At 32.6% G+C, this 13,541-nt stretch overlaps 1 protein-coding gene across 4 annotated transcripts in view; it reads left to right on the forward strand.

Annotated features, from left to right (window-relative positions):
• The first annotated feature begins 5,737 nt into the window (after positions 1 to 5,737).
• The window catches only part of LOC100113816 (programmed cell death 6-interacting protein), a 374,789-nt gene continuing 366,985 nt past the window's right edge, over positions 5,738 to 13,541 (forward strand). For 2 of the 4 annotated variants that reach the window (XM_031928159.2, XM_031928160.2), the window contains exon 1: positions 5,738 to 6,343. In XM_031928159.2, coding sequence (XP_031784019.1) covers positions 6,138 to 6,343 — 206 coding nt within the window. In that variant the 5' untranslated portion in view covers positions 5,738 to 6,137. The remainder of the gene's footprint in view (positions 6,344 to 13,541) is intronic. The other 2 variants (XM_031928162.2, XM_031928161.2) reach the window with 2 other exon arrangements.

Below are 13,541 nucleotides of genomic sequence, written 5' to 3' on the forward strand. Positions count from 1 at the left end.
ACAATCGGTACTCATGGTATTGGCCCAATATGGCATTCTGAAGCACTTGCTTTCAATGTCATTGACGTTTATCAGGGACATGTCCAAGGACAAAGAAGAACAAAGAAAAACTTCAATTGATGAAGATGCACAGGGGAGATCAAAGAAATTTTCTACTGTCAAAAAATTTTTTACAAACACATAACATTCTTTAGTATCTAAAAACTGAATGATATTTTCAATAACACAAATAGATCCATTTTTTAGAATAATAGTGCTATCTTGCTGGCAAACAGATATACGGTACATTCCTAAAACAACTGATCTATACTGAACATAGTTATCTATATTTACTGAAGGGGTTGGACCTCTAGAATGTTTACCTATAAATTTCCTAAAATTTTTATCAAATTTTGTAGAAACGTTCACTCGACAATTTTCTGCTCGCCTATTAGCTATTTGTTGCAGCTGTAAATTTGGTTTCCTACACATTTTCCTGAAATAACTCATGTTATTTTCATATGGGAATGCTGAAAATCCTTCTAATGGTCCAAATAATCTTACATCATCAGCAAGGTGTAGCAAACAATGGGTGTTATATGATAAAAATTCAACACCATAAACATCAGGAGCTGTTTTAACAAAAAGTTCAAGGCAACTTTCTGCAAAATTGATGAATTGAGGAGTTGAAGGAGGATTGATGAGAATTCTCATAGCTGTATGGAGCAATAAATAATGTTTATAAACAGCATCACTGACAAGACCATAAAATATAGCTGGACCTGAATATAAAAGAATTTGTCGAAACTCAGTAGCTTTAAATTTGCTATGCTTTACAATATCAATTGGTTTTCGAGCAAAGTCTAGAGGACAGTACTCCTTGACTTGCTCTAACCGAGTACTCAACACTTGAACTTGAACTGGGGATGAAAGCTTAACTAATTCTGAAAACCTACCATCGATCAATCCACACAATATTTTTTCCATGATGCCAAGACAAACTAAGTGCATGTAATCGAACACTGTATTGGAAACAACATTAAAAGGAAGAGCACCGATAGGACAGTCTGGTCCCTTATGATGATCACTATCAACTCTACTCAAATACTCATCTAGTGTACGAGCAACAAAATCTACACCTTCGTATACCATAACACCTGCACGTAGACATTTACCTCTAACCCAACACTTAGAACACGGGGCAGTAGAATTGTGTCCACGATGACCTAATCCAAGGGATCGAGCAGGTCCATCAGCAATAAAACACCTTAATTTTATTAATATTTTGTTCTGAAAAAACTGAAGCCCATCTTCTAAAATTTGAAGCACTTCCTGCACAAATGGTTAAAAAAATTCTACTGCGTCAACTGGTTTACCTGATCCTCTATATATGCCTACAACTTCAGGAGCACTATTTTCTATATTTGCAATCCTTACTTGGATTGGCCACAATACTATTTTGCTATTTTTGTCCAGTGATGCTCCATCCGTGTTGAAATCTAATTTCAGCTCCTCAGGAATCAAGTGCGAAGGTGTTGATTGAAGAGCCCTGATCAAACCATTAGCTACGTCTAAATGCACATATTCACCACCAGCAATCTACATAGGAACAGTAGATAATCTTGGTGTTTTCAAAATTGTCCTCGGGTCTACGTGAAGAGCAGACAAACATTCATGAGTCTTGAGCACTGGAAGTATGGCTTTCGCTTGCACATGAGTCATATTTGTCTCAGTGAATGCTAAAGCCAACTTGTCTTCAAACGCTTCTAAATTTTCTCTGCACGGATGATCAGATTCCACTGTAGAAGCTCCAGAATCAGAATCAGATACAACATCTTGATGCGCATGGATGCTGTTGTCATCATCGCTTGCATCAGAATCATCTTGCAAATGATTGTCAGCATCGTTGATCATACTTGATGAAAGATGATCATCGTCATCACTCGTAGCACCACTAGAACCACTATAACCACTAGCACGATCTCCATCATCGCTAACACAAGAAGCTGCAGCAGAGGCATCAATATTATTGGATGCACAACCTCTATCCGACTCTACTGAAATATCATTTCTTTCACTATCAAAAGATTTCCTCACTAAACTAAGCATACGTGCCCTATAAGACTGACTGCACTGAGCTAAGGGTTTGCGAGAACGAAATTTTTTAAACTTATTATCCATTTTAATTAAAAAATTATACACAAGGGCTACTAAGATAAATAAAAATTGAATCTAACCTCAAAGAAGAAGGAGAAGAATCTATAACTTATATAAACTAATTATATCTTGATTCGTCAGACCCTTACACTGCTTGCACTCTACTTACTTTTTCTGCTGCACCCACTATTTATATGTAATATATTAAATATATACTTATGTGGGTACAATTTGTTGCAAACTGGCCGCCGGCGAGATGTATACAAATGAAAAATTCACCAACATGGCGCGAAGAACCCCATCGCATGCGATATAAATTCGAATATATATATATATATATATATATATATATATATATATATATATATTGAAGTTAATTATTATCAATTTTATGATAATTATATACAAATATATAATTTTTGTATATATCTAACTATTAAATTAAATTATTACGCCTGAAACACATAAAAAACCATCCATTCCCGACGAATATCGTCAGCTGACAGCAAGACGGCACAGTGCAAGCATGCCCTGTTTGCAGACATACACGATCATCCGCAGGAAGTACCGGTACCATGAAAGCACAGTGCCAGCACGTTGTGCTGACAAACGTGACGACACCTCGACAGCACAGAGACGGCACAGCGTGCCGCGTCATCTGGCGTCTCCGACGTGCGTCGCAGTACAGCACAAAGACAGCACAGCGACAGCACGACGTGCGGCATAAGGTGGGCACATCATGCTCAGCACGTGCTGTTATCTGGGCTCAAGCTCGGGTATATAATTTTTTTCTTTTTTCTTCCCCGATAACATGATGTCGGCCGAATGACGGCACTGAGACTGCACGGAATGGGACACGCGTGACGTCCAGGTACCCCTGCTCCGGGACACGAAAATGACGGCATTGTGCTGAGCACAATGACAGCACGCGGTGCAAGCATCGTGCCGGCACTTAAATTAAGCGAAAAAACAAAAAAATTAAAACCCTAACGAGGATCGAACCCTGAACCTTTCAGTTAGCAGGCAGGCACTTTACCACTCGACCACGAACACTTGTTACAAGTCATAGCTAATTGTGTCCTTATGTATTGCGAGCAGCTGTTGATGTTAATAAAGTTGCAAGTTATTGTAATAAACAATCACCAAAATTATTATTAACGCGTTTAACAACATTGATATTCGCCGCTTATTTCGTGTAAGTCGCGAAACTGGCAGGCTGCTATAAATTCGGTAGTCGTGAAAGAATAGCCATAATAATATAATTAATAAAAATTGGCCAGGAACAAAGTCCGGTGGATAAATAATAGCCCAAATTAACAAAATCAACAGCCTTAAAATATCATACATTGAAAAGCCTTATTTCGTGAATTGTGCGACTGAAAAATTTCTAAGTTTCGCAGCCAACAAAGCCAGCATTCTGCGGGAATTTCGTTCCGACAGAATGCTGTCATGGCAAGAAGCACTCCCAGCAGGCATTCTGCTAGCACTCTGAGAGCGCCAAATGTTAATAAATTTTGAACACGGGTCGACGGCACAATGCCGTCAGGTAGCTCCTCAAAATGTCTTCATAATGCTGCCATGAGTGCCAACACGGCGTGACCGCAAAATGCCGACATTTTGCCTTCGTTCGTGCCGGTGTCATACAGTCGGCACTCATGGACGTCATTCTGACAAAGTGTCGTGCCGTCGCAATGTGAGCACGCGTGCTGGCACGCTGTGCCGCCAAAATGTCAACATTATGACTTCCCGAATGGCAGGAAAAAAAAATTTTTGAAAATTCCAACGAAAGATGTCTTGGGGACATCACAATGACGGCACGAGCGGCCAGCATGCGTGACCCCAAAATGCCCGGCATGCGATGTTATCCGGGGAATTAATTTAAGTGCTGGGCACAATGCCGTCATTTCCGGGTCATGGAGCAGGGGTACCTGGACGTCACGCGTGGCCCATTCCGAGCAATCTCGGGGTGTGTTCCAGAGGGAACGCCAGCAGCGGTACAGCAGTCCGATCCGCGTTCGAAATTCCGGTGCTGTGCTGTTACTGTGAAATCGTTCCGCGTCAGCTGATTCTGTTTGTACTGTTTGCAGTTGTAACCTCTTGAACATTACAAAGTTCTTATTATAAGTTCAGTTATTATAGTATGTAATACATTGAAAGAGTTGTACAATTTTAATCACGAAATGGAAGATTTAATCTTGCTAGATAACTTTTTATCGTCTTCTAGTAGTGAAAGCAGTGATAATGAAAATGACGCGATCATGTTTTTCATTCCGCGTCGTGAACGTCGAAGAATTCCTCGAATCAATAATTACATAGAAACTGTAATTGTAAGATACAATAATAATGATTTTAAAGAAAATTTTCATTACACGAAGAATAATGTTTTCGTGCGTTTCAGGGTCATAAAAAGTAATTTTCTCTGTATAATTTGCCATACTAATTTGGTAATAACTTTTACAGCACCATGAAAAAAAGATACCATGTAAACAGCTGACGCGGAACGATTTCACAGTAACAGTACAGCAGCGGAATTTCGAACGCGGACCGTACTGCTGTACCACCCCCCCTGCCCCAGCCAATAAAAGTATATTTTTTGTAATAATAAAAATACTGACCGATGTATTTTAATTAGCTCTATCCAAAAACATCGCCAGATTAAACTGCTCCACCTTATATTTCTAATGAAAAATCAATAAAGATTTGGGAAAAAAAAATTAATTATCTTAATTTTGATACAGCCATATCTTTTTAAATAAACAATATTTCAAACTGCTCCAAACTGCTCTACATCCATATAATACTGCTCCATAGTAATTTTTATCGGCTCCGCTATAGTTAACTGCAAAATAAGTAAAATTCATTTTGTCAGAAATGAGCTGACTGAAGCTCGTAGCGCGCAGGCGCGGATCTCATTCATTGCCGTATTGCCGGGATAAAGTTTAAATTAAGGTAAAGAATTCATGTGTTACAAACTAAGCTTCTAACGAAATAAATTTTTTATTATTATTTATTGCCAATGGTGTTTAATGAAAACGTATTTTATTTTAGATTCTGCCTTAGGTGCTACTGTATTAACTATAAGAAGGAGATTTTTAGTCAAATAATCTGTGATAATCTAAGAAATAGCGATGGTAGTTTTATAATACTTCTTATAGTTAATACAGTTACAGCGCTACGAGCTTCAGTCAGCTCATTTCTGACAAAATGAATTTTACTTATTTTGCAGTTAACTATAGCGGAGCCGATAAAAATTACTATGGAGCAGTATTATATGAATGTAGAGCAGTTTGGAGCAGTTTGAAATATTGTTTATTTAAAAAGATATGGCTGTATCAAAATTAAGATAATTTATTTTTTTTCCCAAATCTTTATTGATTTTTCATTAGAAATATAAGGTGGAGCAGTTTAATCTGGCGATGTTTTTGGATAGAGCTAATTAAAATACATCGGTCAGTATTTTTATTATTACAAAAAATATACTTTTATAGGCTGGGGTAGGGGGGGTTGCTGTACCGCTGCTGGCGTTCCCTCTGGAACACACCGTCGGTGCCGTCATTCGGCCGACATCATGTTATCGGGGCGGGGTTATTCCTTTCAGCGTGTAATGGGCTTAAGTTAAGACATGTATAGGGAATTATGAGTTTAATTTTGTATAGTTGGTGGTTATGATAACGATATTTAAATAATGTGCCTATGTGCCTATTATGATTACACATATTGTATAATATATATGTATTATACATTTTTATTTACAAGTACAATATCAAAAATAATTGGAAAATTTATTAATCAATTGTTATCATTTTTTTTATGTATTATTTATATTTAATTAGTAAAAGTAGAAAAAGTTTACCGTGCTTGCATATTTTAATAACGTTTTAAAGTACCAGAGGATCTTAATGAATGAATCTTAATTTGATTCTTAATGAATAAAATTTTAATCAAAAAATATAATTAAATTAAAGTTTAGCTTAAATTGTTAGCTCCTTATAATTGCGATTATGACAGAATTTATTTCAGTTCCTTTAAAAAAGCCTTCTGATGTTGACATAACAAAACCTTTGCATAATGTTATTAAATCAACTTATTCCACTGCATCAAACCAAAAAGATTATTTAGAATGTATTATAGACTTAGGCAAATTGCGTAAAAATGCATTATGGAGAGCTTTTGAAAAATATGAAAGCTCATTAGAAGTCATTTACAGGTAATGAAAGTCAAAATAAGAATTCGAGACACATATTTATTTATCTATTTACCAGAAAAAAGTTTACAGAGTATCCACTTATTCTTGAAAATTCTGCAGAGATAAATAATGTTATCTGTTCGGAGGTCTGATTTTTTAAACTTAAGATAAATCTTGTAAAATTAAAACTTAAAATCATATATATATATATTGCAATAAATGTAAGAAAATTGTTGCATCTACGAATGTATATATTAAAAATTTAATCTTATTCATTCTATAATAATTCTCTCTTAAAGTGTTTATCTATATAAAACACTTTCAGTTTATTTGGAAGCACATTAAAAGTTATAATATCTTTCATATAGCTGTTTTTATTGCTATTTCTTCATTTGTTTTAGGCATAACAATACTTTTATTTCTAATAGCACCATTTGAAGCTAAGTATTCCTCTTTGAAATCATAATGAAGCTTCAGAGCTTATAAAGTAAACAATCGTCTTATGTTTAATGGATTCCCGGCTAAAAATAGTCCATAGAAATCGATAAGATCTCTTATCGATTTGAATGGCAAGTCTTAATTGCAATTTTTTGCAATAAAACTAGTTTAAATTTGATACGGTCAATTGAAATTAATAAAAATCTAGAAAAAAATCTATGGATTTTAACTGCTGTTTTTTATCTATTTATTTTGTTATTTCTTATATAAAATTTAATCGATTCCTATCGATCCAATCAAATTTTATTTCAAAGTTTGCAGGTTATGTACGGGCTCTTATAGGACTCGGCTATAAAAACCTAATTGACATAGAGTGTGACATCGTAAAAATGCAAAGATAGGAATAAAAAATTATATAACTTGTTATTTAAAACCTTAGGAAGCTGTATGTAAAATTTCAGCTTGTGTTATAAAATGAATTTCTGAGAAATCAATGTAAACATAAACAAAACGTCAAGCTTATAGACATTCAAGGAGGTGCATGGCAAGAGAAGAACCCTGATCCTCACCTTGCCAGATGACACCACTAAACCTCCTTAAGAGTGCTCCACAATTATTTCGAAAGTCAGAATCCAGTGCAGCGCTTTGTGGAGAAAATGTTCAGAATATTGAAAAATGAGTTACATTGAGCCGGATAACTATAGGACAAGGGTCCCCTAACACTGAGTGAAAATAAGCACGCTCTTCTAGCGTATACTAAAATTAAAAGCCGAAAAAATTCTTTCTGATTTTGCTTGACAGATTGTAGTTTTTAGAATAATCATATAAATCGGAATTCAGTTTTAATCGATTCATTATTTCATACTACATGTGGAGAAACTTCGTTTTAGCATGAATTTTTACATAATTAGTCCTATTAAATCGTTTTCTCTGAGTAACTTACAAACAGCTGATTTTATGCTGAGCAGACGACAATTGAGGTCTCATTTTCTTTCTATTTTTTAACAAACTTGTAAATTGATGAACACTATAAGGAGAGTTTCCCCACATAAACAACGGCTTAAACTTCTGTTTCCAAACTTTTTGGTTTATCTCGATCGTATTATAAAGCCGTATTTTGTCAAGCAAATTTGACCAAAATCACTTCCGGTCTGGTAGTTTGGATTGGCGCGTCGATCGAGGTGTGGAGCACTCTTAAGAAATTTTATATGAATTAGAAATAACAGATATAGTAGAAAAAATTATATAAGCGTATGCATGTCTAAATAAAGGCTTTGGAGACATTTTTTATTCACTTAACATTATTTAGTTATATCAGTAACAAGTCATAAATACAAGTATTTTTTACAATTTTTCATTAAAATCATTTGAGCCAAACACCTAAATTTATTAAGGGACAGACAGAGGTAATAACATTGTTTTCCAATGATCATTGTTCTTTTTAAATAAATATTTTAGTGATAAGTTGGTTCTTTACTGCCCTAGTATTAAGTTTAATAAATCATTTTATCACAAGAAAATGTCAATTGGACTTTTGGTTTTTTTTAATTTTGAAATTAAAAAATGTATAAGAGCTTCCGACCACCCATTAATAGTTGATACAGCATATAAAATACAATTTTTGTGTGTATGGAATATATATCTTCAAATAGGCATTTTTCATTATTTAAAAATAACAGGAGTTGAAATGTTACATTAAAGCTGAGATGCCCTCAATAGTTAAGATTTCTATGACGTGCTGATTGCTTTACAATAATAATCCTGATGAAAATTTGCACGTACTATCAAACGCTTTTTAAGATGTTTTAAAAAAACGAGAAAACCCATGTAATAACGCTCGTTTTTAAAAACGTACTACGATACTTTTAAAACATGCACGTATTTTAGCATGTACTATCACACGCACTTTTCAGACTTTAATTTAGAACTTGAAATAATATATGCTTTTGTTTGTGATAAAGTACATGAAAATAAAAATTTGCTGGGCTCCCTGGGTGGCCCATGATATATATTTTCCCCTATTTTGCTTCGCTTGCCAATACCCCATTTTTATATAATATGCTATGATCCATTAACTATTAAATTTTATCCAATTTACAAAGTACTCCCTATTAAAAATTTTACTCAAGATCGTTTGTAAGAACTTACGTAAAATCATATATCAGATCTTGTCAAAGATCTTGTGTAAGATTATACATAAGATCTTATCAGCAATTTTCGACCAAGAACGAAGATATGATCTTAGGGAAGGTATTATATACGATCTTATGTTGATAAAAAAAAATTATTTTCATCAAATATTCATTCAAAATCTTACGCAAGAGAGTATACAGGATCTTGCATAAGACATTACGTAATATCTTTCCCAATTCCTTACATAAGATCTTATGCAAGATCTTACCGCCATGATCAAAAGAAATCTTTTTATTAATAATTTATTCAAGATCTTAGGTAAGTTCTTATCTAATATCTGATATAACACTTAAAGAGATACCGTTTTATTGATCACTTACTCAAGATATACATAGGATCTTATACAAGATCTTGCATATGATCTTGAGTAAATTATAAATTAAAAGATTTGTATTGATCATGGTCATTTGTAAGATCTTGTATAAGATGTTACGGAAGATTTTATGTTAGTTCTTGGTTGAAAATCACTGATAAGATCTTATGTACGATCTTGCGCAAGATCTGATATAAGATCTGATATAAGATCTTACCTAAGTTCTTATATACCCTAGTGGAAATAATTAGGTGTGCCAAAGTGTACCAAAGTATGCTACCCTGTTGAAAATAATAACGTCATTTTATGACGTCATTAAATGACGTTAAATGACGTCATTATATTACGTCATTTGACGCTACAAATTGGAACCTTTTATGACGTCATTATTTTTAACAAGTTGTACTTCTAAATACTTCAAAATTGATAAAATGGTTGCCTATATAGGTGCTACCATCCGGATGGTAGTACGGAAAATGGGGGCTAACGCCAAAGAAATAATGTTTTTTAAATATTTTTTGTTTAATAAAATAATTAAAAATTATTAATTTCTTGGCCATTAGCCCCCATTTTCAAGTTTGTCAAAGTGTACCAAAGTGTGCCAAAGTGTGCCATACTGTGCCAAAGTTTTCAGAATTTGATAAAATTTGGTATGCTGTTAGATATTGATAAGATAAACATTCAGTTAAAATTTGGTGAAAGTTTGGAACTTGTGACAAAAGTTATAAACATATCAATTTGCGAAAATCTACACTTTTTGAGTAATTGCTTGATTTCACAAAACTGACCGTTCAGAATTCACCCAAACTTTTCAAATTTGTAGATAAACATGTAACGAATAAGTTGATACCTCAAAAATCTAGACTTGGAACGTTTGAGCGTAGTAATAAACAAATAAAAGTTAAAAAATGTACACTTAACCTCAAAAAAATGAGTCAAATCAGCTTCTATCTGAAACTTTTTATTGATAATTACGGTAAATAAAATTGTTTGATGTAAATGTTTAATCATTATTTAATGTAACTTAATTTATGCGTCTTCTATTATTATGTGTATCTCGCAAATAAACAAAATATAAAAAGTGGACTTGACTACCACAGTAAGGGTAATACTACCTTAATAGGGCTGACAGATTTCCACACCACCCAAGGGTACTGCCATGAACATACTGTAAATTAAATGTATATTAAATAAATTATGCTCTTGGTGGGTTTTATTCGTTAATAAACATCAATAATGTGTTTTTTTAATATTATTACTAACATTTATTACTCTTTATATAAGTCTGTTTACATTTATATTTTCACATTTATTATGTGTTTCTCTTCAATGTTTATGAGACTTATTGTTAGAGTAAAGTGTTATCTTTAATATAAATATTTTTCAATTTTTGTTATTAACGTTTATTATAACAAAAAAGTGGTATCTCCAGTAGGCCTATTCCACTCTTATAATTTGCATTATTAAATTTTTGCTTGCATTTAAAATATCCTTTTCTTTAAAATAATTAATTTTTTTCTCATATTTGTCTAATATTAAAGCATGCATCTATATTTTTTGATTATGTTTCATATATATTGCTTTTTTATGGACATATATGAGCATACTACTTTATAAATTTTTCTAAAAAAAATTCAAATGCATCAATATAAATATAGTAATAGTTATAATATGAGTACATCGCAATTTTATTTATGTAATTTCATGTCTTCTTAAATTGTCAGTTTATAAAATTTTTTGTTACAACCCTGGCTAAAAAATCACGTGATTAATCGCAAGATTAATCGCGCGATGAATCACTTGATTTGTCACGTGATATATCACGTGTAAAATCACGCCAGAAATCACTCGTAAAATTTAAATATTTGGTTATATTGAAATAAATTGTTTATTTTACATCTAAATAATTATAAAATTGTTGATGATATTAATAATTCAAATAAATAAATCGCAAAAAATAGAAAAAAAATTTCCCTGACTAAGACTTGAACCCCTGTCCTCCACTTGACAATCCAATGTCTTGCTATCTGAGCTGTTTGTGCTATTGTAAGTTTAAAACACCTAATCAAATCATACATAAAATATAATTATATTTATCAGGCTCATAGCTCAGGTGGTAAGACATTGGATTGTCAAGTGGAGGACAGAGGTTCAGGTCTTGGTCAGGGAAATTTTTTTTCTTTTTTATTCCGATTTATTTATATGAATTATCAATATCATCAACAATTTTATAATTATTTAGATGGAAAATAAACAATATATTTAAATTTTACGAGTGATTTCTGACGTGATTTTAATCGTGATATATCACGCCAAATAATCACGTGATATATCACGCCAAATAATCACGTGATATATCACGCCAAATAATCACGTGATATATCACGTAAGAAATCGAGTGATTTATCACGCGATTAATCACGTGATATATCACGTAAGAAATCGAGTGATTTATCACGCGATTAATCACGTGATTTTTCGCTGGGGAATAAGATCATATTAGTATTTTTTCTCGCGTTTGTGACAAAGAAAGGTTTTACCCTACTGAAAAAAGGCAGATGACTGTTAGATCATAATTATTATTAGATGATAATCTACTGATAATCAGCTGATAGTCATCTGCCTTTTTTCAGTAGGGTAATGGCTGTATGCTTTCTTATGTGCCTTACATAATTTCTCTTGAACTTAAATCTCGAATGAAAAATTTTACAAATGTATTGAATCCTATGTACGTCTTCTTGATTTTGGAGAGGACTCGCTTCCATTGTTGTTGAATGAATAAGACCTTCCAATTGGAATTTGATCTAAAACAAAACTCAGTCTGTTAAATTTTGTTTGTCAATCTCGAATAATAAGTAAGACAATATCCACAATATGCATAAAAATATTTAATCTAAAGAATTTACATTTACAAATTTGAACAAGTTTGCGTGTATTTTATAATTATATTTTTCATACTTATAGGATTGTGCTCAAATCTATAAAGATGTAACGTATTCTAAAAATTTTCTATCAAGTGACAATTACTAAAGTGGATATTACCATCGGAGAACAGACATTTGCACTTATTTAAATCCTTCTGCCCAAAGAATATTTTTGATAAATTGAGTAGTATGAGAAAAAAGTGGCTTATGAATAATATAAATACCAACTGTGTCAAAACTTTGTCCTTGCGATTTTTTTATAGTCATGGCAAAAGCCAAAATTAGAAAAATTGTCGACGATATAATATGAAAGACAAAAATGTGTATTTACCGGTGTCTAAAATAATTCTTGGAATGAAAGCAGTAGTTACCTTTTTATCGCCTGTAATAATCTCAGCTTTGATATATTATGTTTGAACTGTTTAATTATTTTCAATCTGCATGACTATTTTACTTTTTTTTTTAAAGTCAATTTATAAACTGGAAAACCTGGGAATTAAAAAAAATTCAAATATTTCAATGGATGTGGATAACAATGATATTGTATAAAATTAATAACAATAAAAAATATAGAGAATCTTGCGCGCCACGCACGGTATTACTGCCGCATTGGCTTGCTGCCTTGCATCGCTTCGCGCAAGTAGTATAAGGCATGACTGCTGACGCTCGCGCTTTGCGCTCGCACCGTACTACCTTTGGTTCTAAATAATCACTTCTAGAGTTGTTGTTTGCCAAAAAGTGTTTGAAAAAAATGTTTGCCACGATAAAAAGTTGTATTTTAGAAATTTCTACAACTTTTACATTTTCCTGTGAAACGTAAATCCGCAAAGTTTTATGACAAATAATTAGTTTTTAAACTGTAAAACATCGATTTTGGGCTGTAAACTTTAGTAATAAGCATTTTCATGGTTTGTTGTCAACACAAAAAAGTTGTGTTTTTTGAATATCAACAACTTTTCCCTCAACTTTTTTTTGTATAATGCATAGAATTTGAGTTACAGTCAAAAAACTGTTTTTAGGAATTTTTGGAGGTGACCGCATTTTGCGTATAAAATAGGGTGTTTAAAAAAAATGACATTTTTAAAGAGAAAATTTATAGATGCAGTCAAATATTCTTACGTGTTAGTAGAATCGCCTCCACTTTGTTTTAGATCTATAACGTTATTTTTCTAGCCTCTGTAAGCTAGCAAAGTTTTTAAATGGGAAACCTATGTAAAAAAACTGCTTCTAATGCTTAAAAAAATTTTGAGCATGATAATATTTATCGAAGTTAAAAATTGCACTTAGAACATCCATCGCATGATTATTATATTAAAATATTTATTTTCAACAAAGTTTTGGACTGTTAAAA

This window comes from Nasonia vitripennis, assembly GCF_009193385.2.
Source record: "Nasonia vitripennis strain AsymCx chromosome 4 unlocalized genomic scaffold, Nvit_psr_1.1 chr4_random0004, whole genome shotgun sequence".
Lineage (NCBI taxonomy): Eukaryota > Metazoa > Arthropoda > Insecta > Hymenoptera > Pteromalidae > Nasonia > Nasonia vitripennis.